The sequence below is a fragment of the Oncorhynchus mykiss genome, chromosome 2 (genome assembly GCF_013265735.2).
Source record: "Oncorhynchus mykiss isolate Arlee chromosome 2, USDA_OmykA_1.1, whole genome shotgun sequence".
Lineage (NCBI taxonomy): Eukaryota > Metazoa > Chordata > Actinopteri > Salmoniformes > Salmonidae > Oncorhynchus > Oncorhynchus mykiss.
The window spans coordinates 62,975,430-62,992,461 of NC_048566.1; the positions used below are offsets into that span (position 1 = coordinate 62,975,430).

General features: G+C 42.2%; 1 protein-coding gene across 1 annotated transcript in view; it reads right to left on the bottom strand.

Annotated features, from left to right (window-relative positions):
* Positions 1 to 17,032, bottom strand: part of LOC110501769 (potassium voltage-gated channel subfamily KQT member 1-like) — a 43,652-nt gene that overhangs the window by 20,311 nt on the left and 6,309 nt on the right. Inside the window, exons 2-5 of the mRNA XM_021579553.2 lie at positions 7,000 to 7,090; positions 4,055 to 4,181; positions 3,740 to 3,818; positions 3,474 to 3,570 (exon numbers count right to left, since the gene is read on the bottom strand). Coding sequence (XP_021435228.2) covers positions 3,474 to 3,570; positions 3,740 to 3,818; positions 4,055 to 4,181; positions 7,000 to 7,090 — 394 coding nt within the window. The remainder of the gene's footprint in view (positions 1 to 3,473; positions 3,571 to 3,739; positions 3,819 to 4,054; positions 4,182 to 6,999; positions 7,091 to 17,032) is intronic.

Below are 17,032 nucleotides of genomic sequence, written 5' to 3' on the forward strand. Positions count from 1 at the left end.
TAATGTGTTGATGTTAAATGCATTTCTGGACATTATTTGCACATTTTGCAGGTATGAATCGAACTAAAATGAAATGCATCCGGAACATATATCATTATAACACATAATTTGATCAAGGCTACAGCATGCAATGATTTAACATAGAAAGAGGAGGCATATACAGTGGATTCGGAAAGTATACAGACCCCTTGACTTTTTCCACATTTTGTTACGCTACAGCCTTATTCTAAAATGGACTAAATAAAAAATGTTCCTCATCAATCTACACACAATACCCCATAATGACAAAGCGAAAACAGGTTTTTAGACATTTTTGCAAATAATTTAAAAACAAAAACAGAAATACCTTATTTACATAAGTATTCAGACCGTTTGCTATGAGACTCAGAATTGAGCTCAGGTGCATCCTGTTTCAATTGATCATCCTTGAGATGTTCCTACAACTTGATTGGAGTCCACCTGTGGTAAATTCAATTGATTGGACATGATTTGGAATGGAATACACCTGTCTATACACAGTCCCACAGTTGACAGTGCATGTCAGAGCAAAAACCAAGCCATGAGGTCGAAGGAATTGTCCGTAGAGCTCAGAGACAGGATTGTGTAGTGGCACAGATCTGGGTAAGGGTACCACAAAATGTCTGCAGCATTGAAGGTCCCCAAGAACACAGTGGCCTCCATTATTCTTAAATGGAAGAAATTTGGATCCGCCAATACTCTTCCTAGAACTGGCTGCCCGGCCAAACGGAGCAAATCGGGGGAGAAGGGCCTTGGTCAGGGAGGTGACCAAGAACCCGATGGTCAGTCTGACAGAGTTCCAGAGTTCCTCTCTGGAGATGGGAGAACCTTCCAGAAGGAAGCACTCCACCAATCAAGCCTTTACGGTAGAGTGGCTAGAAGGAAGCCACTCCTCAGTAAAAGCCACATGACAGCCTGCTTGGAGTTTGCCAAAAGGCACCTAAAGGACTCTCAGACCATGCGAAACAAGATGCTCTAGTCTGATGAAACCAAGATTGAACTCTTTGGCCTGAATGCCAAGCATCACATCTGGAGGAAACCTGGCACCATCCCTATGGTGAAGCATGGTGGTGGCAGCATCATGCTGTGGGGATGTTTTTCAGGGACTGTGAGACTAGTCAGGATCAAGGGAAGAATGAACGGTGAAAAGTACAGAGAGATCCATGATGAAAACCTGCTCCAGAGCACTCAGGCCCTCAGACTGGGGTGAAGGTTCACCTTCCAACAGGACAACGATCCAAAGCACACAGCCAAGACAACGCAGGAGTGGCTTCAGGACAAGTCTCTGAATGTCCTTGAGTGGCCCAGCCAGAGCCTGGACTTGAACCCGATCGAACATCTCTGGAGGGACCTGAAAATAGCTGTGCAGCGATGTTCCCCATCCAACCTGACAGAGCTTGAGAGGATCTGCAGAGAAGAATGGGAGAAACTCCCCAAATACAAATACAGGTGTGCCAAGATTGTCGCGTCATACCCAAGAAGACTTGAGGCTGTAATCTCAGCCAAAGGTGCTTCAACAAAGTACTGAGTAAATAGCAAGAAAAAACATGTAAAGCATACGGGGTCTGTAAAATGTAAAGTTCAAAAAGTTCAATTTTGGTTTCATCTGACCAGAGCACCTTCTTCCACATGTTTGGTGTGTCTCCCAGGTGGCTTGCGGCAAACTTTAACCGACACTTTTTATGGATATCTTTAAGAAATGGCTTTCTTCTTGCCACTCTTCCATAAAGGCCAGATTTGTGCAATATACGACTGATTGTTGTCCTATGGACAGAGTCTCCCACCTCAGCTGTAGATCTCTGCAGTTCATCCAGAGTGATCATGGGCCTCTTGGCTGCATCTCTGATCAGTCTTCTCCTTGTATGAGCTGAAAGTTTAGAGGGACGGCCAGGTCTTGGTAGATTTGCAGTGGTCTGATACTCTTTCCATTTCAATATTATCGCTTGCACAGTGCTCCTTGGGATGTTTAAAGCTTGGGAAATCTTTTTGTATCCAAATCCGGCTTTAAACTTCTTCACAACAGTATCTCGGACCTGCCTGGTGTGTTCCTTGTTCTTCATGATGCTCTCTGCGCTTTTAACGGACCTCTGAGACTATCACAGTGCAGGTGCATTTATACGGAGACTTGATTACACACAGGTGGATTGTATTTATCATCATTAGTCATTTAGGTCAACATTGGATCATTCAGAGATCCTCACTGAACTTCTGGAGAGAGTTTGCTGCACTGAAAGTAAAGGGGCTGAATAATTTTGCACGCCCAATTGTTCAGTTTTTGATTTGTTAAAAAAGTTTGAGAGATTCAATAAATGTCGTTCCACTTCATGATTGTGTCCCACTTGTTGTTGATTCTTCACAAAAAAATACAGTTTTATATCTTTATGTTTGAAGCCTGAAATGTGGCAAAAGGTCGCAAAGTTCAAGGGGGCCGAATACTTTCGCAAGGCACTGTATATTCACCAAAACAATATGGGGGATTGGAAATGATGCAGACAACTACATTGATGGAACCAATATTCTTTCCGCAATATTAAGCTGATCCCACCCCTTTAAACATTTTTTTTTAAAGTACTGAGTAAAGGTTCTGAATACTTATGTAAATGTGACATATTATACATTCGCAAAAATAAACAATTGAATCCATTTTTAGAATAAGGCTGTAACGTAACAAAATGTGGAAAAGGGTCAAGTGGTCTGAATAGTTTCCAATGCACTATATCTCTCAATCCTTTCACACAGGGAGAAGACGTCAGCTCCCTTTGACTATTGATGTAACCCTAAAACTAACCCCAAAAGATGACCGGTAGACCCATTGCACATCACAGAGAAATAACCCACATCTTCCAGTTCAAGAATAATAAAGAAAATAATAAACAAGAGCTGTTGAGCCTGACTCTCTACCTCTCTCTCCTTATAAAGCCTTGCGGGTCTGAGTGAGAGTATCAGAGGAATCTGTGATTGCGCACCGGGCTCTGTGGTAATCACTGGTGGTAATGTAGCATGAAAAACATGGATAGATGTCTGCCCATAACCAGACAGGCTAGGCAAGAGGCAGGAGGAAGGGCAACTCAAACAGACCAAGTGCACTAATCCTCTGGAAGAAATGGCAGAAATGTGCACCCATCATCTGACCACAGGGTGTGTCCTTATTTGGTTAAGAAATGTCCAACACTCGTTGTTTTTCATTTTCAAAGCCATGACTAACCTCGTCTTAAGGCATCTCATTTACCTTGCATTTTCATTTTCATCAGTTTGATTGACTGAGGATTTATAAGAAGCCTACTCAAGGTAAAAAAAAAAAAAAAGTAGATCAAGTAGGATCAAGGTCGTTCTAGTCACTCTACTTAAAACAGCATTATGCTCCAGACGACCTTGCGATATTTAACTTCATGTGAGCACATACTGCACATAATTATGAGATGAAATGACCCCAAGGTATGTAAAGGGATCTCCACCTGTCGATGGAGGAAGACTACAGATCCCAGAAGCCTCCATGTTCCTCCTTGACGATCCACGTGCAGCATGCGTAGAATCTGGAGGAAGCGAATCCCCCTGTAACCACAGAGACAAAAAGGCAACCGATGTCAATCAAACCTTAGCCTACACCAATGAGAGAGCCTCCTATACTCTCTTCCGCCCGTTTTACTAAGCAACGACAACACAGTTACAGCACAAGATATGACACAGTTATTATACTGTTATTTGTAACATACACAGTTACCTGATAGCAGATGTGGCAAACACCTGGCCATTGGAACCTACACTCAGCACTATGGCTGAGGCAATAACCACTATCAGATCTGTGGGGGGGGGGGGACAAAGGAAACAGACACCATCTGTAATGCATTCTGTGCACCTCAACACATTAACATTTAGCTCATAATCTACAAATGTTTAAATTGCCATTGTAAAAACACAAGTAGTAACAGTAGAAATAGTACTAGAAGAAGGGGGGTAAAACCATGTAACAACAGTGTCTGTTTGATTGCATGTGGCACAGTTGTGTGCGATTCAATAAAGTAGAAGCCAGGTGCACCAATGATAGATATGGGTTTCCTGATAAAGCGGAGTCGTCCCTTGATCCCCAGATATTTGCTCCTGCAGCCGGCGGACCAGAGCCGCACCGCGTACTCTGTCCCAAAGAACAGCACCAGGACAATCTCCTGTGGACCAGAACACAAGCAGTTATAGACAACAGTCAGGAAAACAGGGCTGGGGAAGACACAAAGCATTCAAAACTAGTCCATTAAGACGACTGCATTTTACTATCGCAATTTACTACGACTTACTGTCTATTTACTATTTCATACTACGGCATATGAGAGGGATATGAGTGTTTTTCTATGTCCAGTGCCAAGCAATGCACTGAGATCTCAGGTGTGATAAGAGCTTGGTGGGACAGGGTGTGCTGACAGAGAGAGACCGAGGTGGTCTGGTGGTGAAGGAGCCATTCACACAGGCCCACCCAGAGAAAGGTTTGATAGCATCTCTGATGACAGAGCATATTGAGCCAGGGTCAAAGGCTCACTGATTTGAGCGTCAATGCTGTGACAGCGCCTCAGCAGGATGTGCAGGTAGGATGGATCCTAATGAGCTGGGTTGTGTTGAGAGCCCTTTACACATCTGTTGGGTGGTTAAAAGACATTGGTCAGAAGCACTAGAGAACCTGATTGGAAGGAAAACAGAACTCTGGGATCTGATTAAAACAAAACAGCCGGTGGTTGATCCAGCATTATTAAAGTAACCATATATCCCCCAGCCCCACTAGAGAGAGGCTGCAGCAGTCACTGCAGTGTAGTCCAAATTCCCCCTTCAATATGAACCATTCATGGTCCTCCGGGAGCAAAACAACATTTGAGTGTGTGTGCGAGCATCCATCTTAGAGGTTTGAATGCGTGTCATTTTGTGTAGGTGTGACACGACTTGATAAGTCCTAGTGAACCAATATCTTTTACATTCGCACCATTTCTCCATAATATTGTGCCACCTAACGCTCAGCAATAGCCGTCCCAGTGTGGGCGGCAGTCCCATTGCTTGCTTAAACTGGCTTCCCCACCAGTCCCCCCCTTACGAAACCTAATTCCAAGGCCCTGCTGCAACAACAGAGCTCCATAGTCACAAAAACAATCCCCTGACTGTCACTCACCCTATAGACATTTTCACTGACTACCACTGCAGCGACGATGCCCTTCCTTTCCTCATAAATTATACTGTGCAGTGGATTGATGTAACAAGAACAAATAGCACTGTTGTGTAGATGTAGCATATATGTTCTTCCAGCCAAGGCTATTATCCCCACACCTGTTCAGACTGCTCCCCAGTGGCCAGCATCTCTAGGAGATAAGTCTATTTGTTTGTCACCATGGCTTGTTGTGAGATTTTAAAGAAACCTAAGCAAGACACGTGACATACAGAATGTCCAAATCAGAGTGGAACAGGAACGTGAAACACAGATGAATGACCAGATTGGGCTGAGAATAAAAGACAGGTGTTTAACTGGTTTTGGTTCTTCTCAGTCAAATAATTGAATTACTACATAAAAACAAACTGGCGAATTTGGAGAATCAAATAAGATTACAATAAATCCCCAAAATTCTAAAATGGGTCGACCAGATTTCAGAGATTTCAGTGTGATGAAACGGTAACTAGATGTTTGCAGAAAACAGCTGATAGTTTCATTTAATAGTGTTCCCTAATCTACTAAAACTAGGATGGAGCTGATCCAGAGGTTTTAAATGTGATCAGATGGATTGAAGCTGGATTGGGCTATATGGAACTCCTTAATGGGGCTCTGTGTTATGACGGTAGAGGCCCATTTCTGATCAGATGTTTGGTGGTGCCACCGTGCCGCACAGCTGTGACATCAGTGGACCCGGAGTAGACTGGAGAACAGGAGAGGAAAGAGAGACTAGAGCGTGTGACACGTGATGGATGTCGGTGCGCCCTGCTGAACCTGGCTAGCTTTACTTTGGCAGCCGCCTTGAAAGCCAAATATCCTCGAGGACTAATGTCCTCTCTGACACCCAAAACAAGCACGCTCTGATTCATGAATGTCAGCTAACCCTGAACTCGCATAGCCACAATGCGCACCATGAAGACACAAACTCCATACACACACACACACAACATATGGCATACACAAACACAATGACATCATACACACACATGCAGGTGCACATAAAATGGGGTTACACAGTGGAGTGTCAAATGTCATCCTTCGGACATTGCCGCCTGTTGTCTTTTCTAATACGGTGTCTTGTAGGTTTCGTAACGCTCATGTCTTGAGTTACAAATGTATTTTTTAACCACGTTTTGTTCCTCAAACTCTAAGTCTAACGTAACTACTGCTTTAGCTCAAAATGTTCCAGCTCGGTCTTCTGTCCTACCCACTGGGCTTTGCACTCAATTTTTCTTAGTTCTAATCAAGCTGCTGAGAATCGAGTTTCTCTTCCAGGGTGTAAATGAATGAATAACTCAGCAGCCAGTGAATCCTCTAAAGGGAAATGATGGTCAAAAGTTTAGAGAACACTCCTGTCCTCTGATTGCCCCCCAGGTGTGTGTGTGTGTGTGTGTGTGTGTGTGTGTGTGTGTGTGTGTGTGTGTGTGTGTGTGTGTGTGTGTGTGTGTGTGTGTGTGTGTGTGTGTGATGAAAACTGACCCATATCAGTATTTGTCTACCTGTGAGAGTAGTACTGAGAGTGGCCGTTAGAATCTACATGAACCAAATCACCCCCAGCAATAAGTTCTGAAGCATGCCGACGACTAATAGACATAGAGTTTCATGTGCCTTTATATATCCTTTCCATTTCATTTGAGGTTCACTACTTTTATCATACTGTTGAACTGTTGAATTTAAGATGGCGGTTAGTCTGCTTCCCACCCAAGATGTCCTACTCCCATCATGTGGATGTGGATGGTATTGCAATACAACAACAACAACAACAAAACTAAAGAGAGGAAATCCATCACAAGTCCACTCACCATCCAGAAGAGAGTTCCGCTGGCGAAATCGGCATAGTGCTCTATGGTGGACAGGACACTGAAGATGAGGCACACTAGGACCATGAGGAATCTGTGGAGGAAAGAAACAAACAGCACTCTTACTATCGATCACATGACATACTGTCTCTAGAGCCCTGTGGTTTTCCTGACAACTGATCATGTACATAGTAGCTGTGCATAAGGCCACACACAATGTTATGTAAGGTGTTTGGTCCTTACATGGTCCTCTCTCTAAAGCTTCTAAACACTATTACAATGTTTTGAATCATGTCTAGTGCAGAATTAGATCACTTTGTCGGAATTGTCTTAACATTTAACATTGTTTTACGTATTTGATCAATTGACCTTATTATACTGTTTTGGCAGGCATTGTCAAGCAGTGTTCAAACCACCAGCAATAACTGGCGGTTAAACAGCCAGAATTGAGGATTCTGCACTTCTGTGTCTTACATTGTGGGAATGGGTGCTGTCCTCATTGAACGTCATTTTGCCTGATGATTTTGATCTGTTCATCCCGATCTACTACACCTCATGGTACAACAAGCATTATATTTACAGAGGAAAACACATTTCTTTCTTCAGCAGATACGGCGGTGTGTGAAAGAACCACGTGACAAGATAAGAAATGCAAAGTGATTCAAACCAAAGACTTCTCTCTCTCTCTTTGGTTATCCTCATGAAAGATAATTACATTTCGAGAAACACGTTCAGTTGTATTTATTGTTACATTCTTTTGGTGAAATGAAAATAAGAAATCATTGAAATGACTTGGGGGTATTTTGACACTTTATTGAGAGTTGTGAAATGACAGAGGGGATACAGATAGGTGGGAGAAACAGATTGGTTGGAGCGGGGAGTTGAACCTCAGTCTTCGGTGGGGAGAGTGTCTAAGCCGGGTGAGTTATCGCTAGAGCACGGCCTCTGCACGACTTGCATTTATTTTTATTAAGTATATGTTGGTTATGGGTGCGCTGGTTTCCATGCCCGCCAGAGCGTCGGGCGGGGCTTGGTCTTTACCGCCCTTGGAAAATCCCTTTGAGCCGGTGGAGGGGGCTTCACCCTACTGGCGTGTAGGGGCGGGTGGGGGCGAGCACACCCACTGACCATAGCACCCACTGATGGGAGTTGTTGTTTTAATAATTAAAAAATGATATAGAATAATAATAATAATAATAATAATAATACAAATAAGTATTTGTTATTGTTTTTTTTTGTCCATGTCAATTCACCCCAGAATAATTTCTTACGGTGTGGCTGTGTGGTTGAGTGGGTGAAATTCCACCGAAATGTACCATTTTACTGCCCCTCCTGTTTCTAATCTGTCTAAATAAAGCATTGAAAAATAAAGCTGGAATTCCACAAAAAATATTCTCCATAGCCTAAATATTGATTTATGATAACGGCCTATAAACCATTTGCATTTCTAAACCGTTGATTGTATGAGACACATTGGTTTTGTGTTTTGTGCTGCCTTTTACATGTACTGAAACCCCAAAAAGTGTTTTCATAAAAACCTTAAAAACACCAATATTCAGGTGGAAGAACCACTTTTGGGTGTTTCAGAGTACTTTATTTATATTTTCAATACACATTCTGTGTATTCTTGAAACACTCACATTGGGTTTACATTCAAAACACTCTCCAAACACCAGATCAAAGTTCAGGTGCACAACCTTTTCATGGTTTTAATTACACAGCCACGGTTCTTTGAGACTTCCTGCTTGTATAGTGTACAGTAATACCCTCTCAGAGATGGTGTTAAATAGGGGACGCATAGTACTGACTGTACTGTAAGCAGTAGGTGTTGAAACCCCATCCAGTGTGGCTGACCGTGGGAGGGGTGAAGTGAGATTTGTGTTCTGTGAGAAACATACACACCAGGTTTTCCAGGAGGATTCTCCTCACACTCTGTGACACATGGGCCAGATGGGGGAATGATTTCCCTCCACCTGGATTAACGGCCGTCACACACATACGTGCGATGATAATGTCCCATGTGCTTCGTGTGAGTGAGAGTGAGAGAGAGAACACAACTGTAGTTACATCACATCCCAGATGTACATATTAAAGCCCAGAACCTCCTCAAAAGAACAATAACACACTCTATAGGACTCAGCTGATCCAGCTACAACAGGCCTGTCTGAGAGATGGTAAGGGATAGCAAGACAAACCCAAACAATAACACACTCTATAGGACTCAGCTGATCCAGCTACAACAGGCCTGTCTGAGAGATGGTAAGGGATAGCAAGACAAACCCAAACAATAACAGACAATGATTGAGTTAGTGTCCATTCAAAAGCAAACTGACATCTAAAATTAGCCAAAACATCTATTGTACAGCTGCCATTAAGAGTTTACTGAAAAGGAAAATTGGGAACACTTATTTCACCGCAAATCATTCAACGCTAGAGGGGCTAAAACAGGAGTAGACAGAGAGGTAACATCAGTAGGACAGTAGGAAGCCCCCCTCCCTGGGCTGAAGGCAGGATTAGTGGGGTGAAATGGTGGGAGAGGGTCTGAATTAGTACCACTATACTCTACTGCAGTCCCATTCAGACTCACGCAATCTCAGTTTAACACAACCAGCCTGTAAACCTAGAGAACTGTCACTACGGTTTGCCTGTTGTCTTGACACATGCCTGACTACAACTCTCTCGTTGGACTCTAAAGCCACAGCTGTTTCAAGACATTTAACCCACTGAAATGCACAAAATCTATGGTCGACAACGGGTCAAATCCATCTCAAAGGACCATGACAAAGAACTGGAGAAGGTTTTTCCACAGATTAGTTGTTGTAGTATGAAAACAAATTGGAACAAGATCACACATCCTTAGCATCATAAGGTTCTATCTGTAAAAAGATGCTTCTGAGATAAATGGCTTTAAAGTTCTGAACCCTAATAGGGTTGAATGGTGAGAGCAATTTTAATCTTGTATTCTTTTTAACTTAACAACATGAATTGGGGTATTTTAGAGTACTACAGTGTATAGGTAGAGAACATGAACAGAACACGGTTATGTTAAAAACTAAACTGTGGACAAAAAAAATGCAGACAGAACCTTAGAATCTCAAGCTCTCGGTCAGAGAAAGAGAGAGAGAGAGAAGGACTGACAAATGCTTATTTGTATAAAGGCAATGCTGAATTCCCTGCTGAATTGTAGCTACTGTAAATCCTCGATGAACTGAACAGATGTCCATACAAAACATGGAAGTGGCGTTCCAGTATTTAGGCTATGAGGGATATCACCAAACATGCAACATTTAGGACTACTCATGTTGGGATTAATAAAACACACATATGGGACGAATCATGAAAAGAGAATATAGCATTTCTGTCATCTGAAAATCCCTGTCCTTAGTAGGAGTATATTGTGAACAAAAACACTGTAGTGGTTTCGTCTGCCGACGTATTTTGATTAAATTTGAGCATTTTCTCACATCTGGGGAAGAAGTGAAGAAATTGGAGGGGGCAGTTAAACTCAAATTACATGTAATCCCTTAATCCTCTCTCTTGTCATAACAAGGGAGTTCCTTAACTGGATTTTTAGTCATGAAAAATATGATGACATTGTTGGCTAGGTTATACGCAAGTGTCCAATTCCCCGGAGAAAATGATGTTACGTAGCAGTGTGAAATACTGCCTCTATTTTTGCTCGTTTCCTCACTCTGATTCCCCCTAGAATGGTTGTACTGTAGAATACTGTGTGGCATTTCCCGTTGTGTAGTTATACCTGCAAGAGTATCAATACCACACAAATAAAGACATCATCTGACCGGCCAGTCAAAGCTAGCCTGGGTGCTAAGTCTGTTTTTTTGCTCTCTTACCAACTCCTTATGGGAATTGCCATGCCAATACATTGTAATTTGGGCTGACAATGACATTGAAGTAGGCAAAGGGACAAACCGAGCTGGGACCAGGCTAAGTTAAAGCTTTTGGAAGAACAAAATGAAGGTAGCTAGTAAAGTTATAATTTGAGAGGACTGAAGCACACGGAAGACGGAACGACCAATCCCTGACCCCAGCAATATCAATAACACTTATCCACTGGAGCCAAATATGTATTTCCAAACCTCTGAGTGGTGTCTGGTAACAGCATAAATGCAGAGTATGATATATGAAGTACTACACAGAGTAAAACCAGACTTCAAGCTCTGCGTGTATCCAGAGTTCATACACTCTAAAATTACTCAGGCCTAGGTACAAAAACAGAAGATCCTAAGACGGAGCAAAAACAGAGGACAAATCCTCCTGAACAGGGTCCCATGCCAAAAACAAAACAGTCGCAATTACATAAGGCAAACTGCAGAGTCCTATTTTAATCAAACTCCAATTGAAAAAAAGCATCTTTGAGTTCCAAAAAAAGCAGTATAAACTACCATGTGTGAGTATTTGTTTTTCATGTATTACATGTTTTAAATGCACACACTGTAGCCTTCCGTGATTGTTGTATAACGAAAAGAGCATTATAAGTGTACCAATATGAGTAGCAGCTAGCAAAACTAAGGTACTCTCTATTCCTCCTACAGTAATATGCTGAAGAACCTAAACCCTCTCAGTAATATCCTGAAGCCCCTGGAGGTGTTAACGTCACGACAAACCAGGTCACAATCATTAGAGAACCTGATTGGAAGGACAAAACCCTTGGGATCTGCTGGTGGTTGATCCAGAATTATTACAGTAACTGCATATCCCCATGCCCCACTAGAGAGAGCAGTCAGCAGTCACTACAGTGTAGTCCAAATCCCCCCTTCAATATGAACCATTCATGGTCCCCCGGGAGAAAAAACAACATTTGTGTGTGTGTGTGTGTGTGTGTTCTTGTTGACAAGTGTCAAACACGGAGACCCCAGTGTAAGGTCACACTGGTCCTACAGCCGAGCTGAATGAAAAAGCTAGGTGGTCTGTCATAATCAGTGTTTCAGTCAGTCGAGCCATTTGGCCAAAGCTTATCACTGTCCATCTAGGGAAATCCATCAATGGCTATCTCCCTGGGAAATGAAAACGTATTCCAAATGAGGATTTCTGAATCAAAGTATCACATTATGAATCAGCTCCTGTAATGGCAAATATACTGCGATATAAGAAGATAACGCAAGATCCGTTCAAAAAGTCTGTGTCCTCATGGAACCTCATGTGTCCTCAGTTGCTTTAGGGCCCTGGTGCGAACACATCACAACGTGTATAGACCCACTGTAAGAAGAAGTAACAGTTTATAATGTGAAAGTTCCAAATCGACCAAAGACCATGACCAAGTCAAGGATAAAACCTGATGGTAGTAACCAATAGCCTCCACTGGAGTGCATCATGAGTGGAGATTCTGTGAGCACTTTGGACTGTGGCTGTCCTCGCTCATCACCAGGCAATTCAGCACAAGATTACTTATTCATGTTTACTGTTTCCAAGTAGAATGATCTGGTGGAAACATTTGCACTAGTTTCTAACGCCACTTCAATTGACTAGACAGCTCAAGATCACAGAGATCTTTCCAGATGTGACCATAGAGTATCATTTCAAAATAACCTAGTTGGCCTGGCACTTGATTCAAAATAACCTAGTTGGCCTGGCACTTGATTCAAAATAACCTAGTTGGCCTGGCACTTGATTCAAAATGAGTTTGGGTATACTATTGTAAAGATAGTGATTGAAACATGTTTGAAAGGCTACTCAATAAAGTCTACCTGTAATTTACGAGCAATGTTATTACTCAACTGCGACAACGTTCTCCTGAATATGTGGGTGTGTTTGACTTAACAGACCTCAGATTCAAACCTGCAAGATGACTATGAAATAGACATGCCTCTCCTGATCATAACATCTGACCAGGCTGTGGGGACGTGCTGAGAGGCCGGAGGACCTCGACCTACGTTGGATTTAGGCTGGATTATACTTGCAATACAGTAGATGTAAACTCAGCAAAAAAAAAAAAAAGAAACGTCCCTTTTTCAGGACTCTGTCTTTCAAAGATAATTCGTAAAAATCCAAATAACTTCACAGATCTTCATTGTAAAGGGTTTAAACACTGTTTCCCATGCTTGTTCAATGAACCATAAACAATTCATGAACATGTACCTGTGGAACGGTCGTTAAGACACTAACATCTTACAGACGGTAGGCAATTAAGGCCACAGTTATGAACACTTAGGACACAATACCTGACATTTAATCCTTGTAAAAATTCCCTGTTTAAGGTCAGTTAGGATCACCACTTTATTTTAAGAATGTTAAATGTCAGAATAATAGTCTGTCTGGTCATCAGACCAGAGGACATTTCTCCAAAAAAGTATGATCTTTGTCCCCATGTACAGTTGCAAACCGTAGTCTGGCTTTTTTATGGAGGTTTTGGAGCAGCGGCTTCTTCCTTGCTGAGCGGCCTTTCAGGTTATGTCTATATAGGACTCATTTTACTGTGGATATAGATACTTTTGTACCTGTTTCCTCCAGCATCTTCACAAGGTCCTTTGCTGTTGTTCTGGGATTGATTTGTGCTTTTTGCACCAAAGTACGTTCATCTCTAGGAGACAGAACGCGTCTCCTTCCTGAGCGGTATGACGGCTGCGTGGACCACGTGCTTATACTTGCGTACTATTGTTCGTACAGATGAACGTGGTACCCTCAAGCGTTTGGAAATTGCTCCCAAGGACGAACCAGTACCATTTTTTTTCTGAAATCTTGGCTGATTTCTTTTGATTTTCCCATGATGTCAAGTAAAGAGGCACTGAGTTTGAAAGTAGGCCTTGAAATACATCCACAGGTGCACTCCAATTGACTCAAATGATGGCAATTAGCCTATCAGAAGCTTCTAAAGCAATGACATAATTTTCTGGAATTTTCCATGCTGTTTAAAGGCACAGTCAACATAGTGTATGTAAACTTCTAACCCACTGGAATTGTGATACAGTGAATTATAAGTGAAATAATCTGTCTGTAAACAACTGTTGGAAAAATGACTTGTGTCATTCACAAAGTAGATGTCCTAACCGACTTGCCAAAACTATAGTTGGTTAACAAGAAATTTGTGGAGTGGTTGAAAAACGAGTTTTAATGACTCCAACCTAAGTGTATGTAAACTTCCGACTTCAACTGTATATTCTACTCACACACTTTGTTTGTATTCCATATTTAAATCATATTTACCTGAATTCCTTACCACCTCACTAAAATTGTCACTAATTAAACATAGTGAACAAGTTGCAGTAAAATGAGAACCATGCAGTAGTGATCATTTGGAGTAATATTCTATTACATGTTCATTGTATTTATTACAATTGTATACCAAATTAACAAAATAGTAAAAGCATGATTTTTTACCTGATTTTCAAAACCTTGACATTTCATTTAGGGAAATAGCATCTCTATTTTTCCCTGTAAAATGTTTAATGTTGATTATATGAATCTGAAACGTATTGACTGATTGAATTACTTATGCATCTAATTAATTATTGTTTGATGTTTAAATGATCACTTTACCTATCTTTACTTTAGCAAAATATTAGGCGTTTTGGTGTCAAGTGTCAATCATAGAGATAAATAGAGGACTTGATGGAAATAATTTGTTTTGGTACAGACATTACCATTGAGGGCTTCCAACATTTAAAAGTAGTCAACTGGGTGGGGATTCCTATGGGTTGGGAGTGATCAGCCAATGATCAGAGAACATTGTCTTCCAAAGACTATGGTAATATCCAGGAGCCAAGATCAACATTTACACCAGAACATTGGTCGCAAGATCCAGACCCAGACCCAGATCCAGATCCAGACCCAGACCCAGACCCAGATCCAGACCCAGATCCAGGCCCAGATCCAGATCCAGATCCAGAGAGTTGAGACCATGACAAGTTAAAGACTGAATCTATTCCTGAAGTGTGCACTTATCCACTACCCACATGTTGGTCCTCTGTAGCTCAGGTGGTAAAGCATGGTGTATGTTACTCTAAATGGGAGATAGCAAGGGAAGTGCCATTGAGGCTATCACAGACTCCATAATGGCATAGATACAAAGACCTCTATATATCTTTATGGTGTCAAATGTTTTGGTTGTGACCATTTCGGTTTGGACAATTTTTACTTATTTTGGACTTTAAAGAATCCCCATAGCTAACATATTGCTGGCAATATTTCATTGGGACATAAATTATATTCATCCCAGTAAACATATATTTTAGTCCCAAAAACATGTGTTTACATATTTCTTGATATATTAGATGTTCGGTAGTGAAACTTCTAAAAATACATTCAGATTTAACAACCTGCTCACAAAGTTTTCTCCTATATGTTTGCAGACAGACTACTCCACCATGTGGCCATACTGGAGAAGGTTGCAATCTCATCACCTGGTGATATTTGTAGGGGTGTGGCTTTAGGAACGTTCATTCTACACTGTTATAAAGTGTGTGTTTCAAATCAAATCAAAACAAATGTTATTTGTCACATGCGCCAAATACAACAGGTTACAATGAAATGCTTACATACAAGGCCTTAACTAACAACTCAGTTTTAAGAAAATAGAGTTAACAAAATATTACTAAATAAATTAAAGTAAAAAATAAAATAACAATAACGAGGCTATATACAGGGGGTACCGGTACCGAGTCAATGTGCGGCGGTACAGGTTAGTCGAGGTAACTTGTACATGTAGGTAGGGGTAAAGTGACTATGCATAGATAATAAACAAGTAGCAGCAGTGTAAAAACAAAGGGGGGGTTTCAATGTAAATAGTCCAGGTGGCCATTTGATTAATTGTTCAGCAGGCTTGGAGGTAGAAGCTGTTAAGGAGCCTTTTGGACCTAGACAGGGTGCTCCGGTACCGCTTGCAGTGCGGGAGCAGAGAGAGTAGTCTATGACTTGGGTGACTGGAGTCTTTGACAATTTTATGGGCCATACACCACCTAGTATATCGGTCCTTGATGGCAGGAAGCTTGGCCCCAGTGATGTACTGGGCCATACGCACTACCCTCTGTAGCGCTTTAGGGTCAGATGCCGAGCAGTTGCCATACCAGGCGGTGATGCAACCAGTTAGGACGCTCTCGATGGTGCAGCTATATAACTAAGGATCTGGGGACCCATGCCAAATATTTTCAGTCTCCTGAGGGGGAAAAAGGTGTTATCGTACCCTCTTAATGACTGTCTTGGTGTGTTTGGACCATGATAGTTTGTTGGTGATGTGGACACCAAGGAATTTGAAACTCTCGACCCGCTCCACTACAGCCCTGTCGATGTGAATGGGGGCATATTCGATCAGCTCCTTTGTCTTGCTCACGTTGAGGGAGAGGTTGTTGTCCTGGCACCACACTGGCAGGTCTATGACCTCCTCCCTATAGGTTCTCATCATTGTCGATGATCACTCCTAACACTGTTGTGTCGTCAGCAAACTTAATGATGGTGTTGGAGTCGTGCTTGGCCACGCAGTTGTGGGTGAACAGGGAGTACAGGAGGGGACTAAGCACGCACCCCTGAGGGGCCTCAGTGTTGAAGATCAGCATGGCAGATGTATTGTTACCTACCCTTACCACCTGGGGGTGGCCCATCAGGAAGTCCAGGATCCAGTTGCAGAGGGAGGTGTTTGTCCCACGGCCCTTAGCTTAGTGATGAGCTTCGTGGGCACTATGGTGTTGAACGCTGAACTGTAGTCAATTAAAAGTATTTTCACATAGGTGTTATTTTTGTCTACGTAGGAAAGGGCAGTGTGGCGTGTGATTGAGGTTGCATCATCTATGCATCTGTTGGGGCAGTATGCAAATTGGAGTGGGTCTAGGGTTTCTGGGATTATGGTGTTGATGTGAGCCATGAACAGCCTTTCAAAGTGCTATGGGCGGTAGTCATTTAGCTAGGTTACCTTCGCTTTCCTAGGCCCAGGGACTATGGTGGTCTGCTTGAAACATGTAGGTATTACAGACTCGGTCAGGTAGAGGTTGAAAATGTCAGTGAAAACACTTGCCAGTTGGTCCGCGCATGCTCTGAGTATATGTCCTGGTAATCCATCTGGTTCCGCGGCCTTGTGAATGTTGACCTG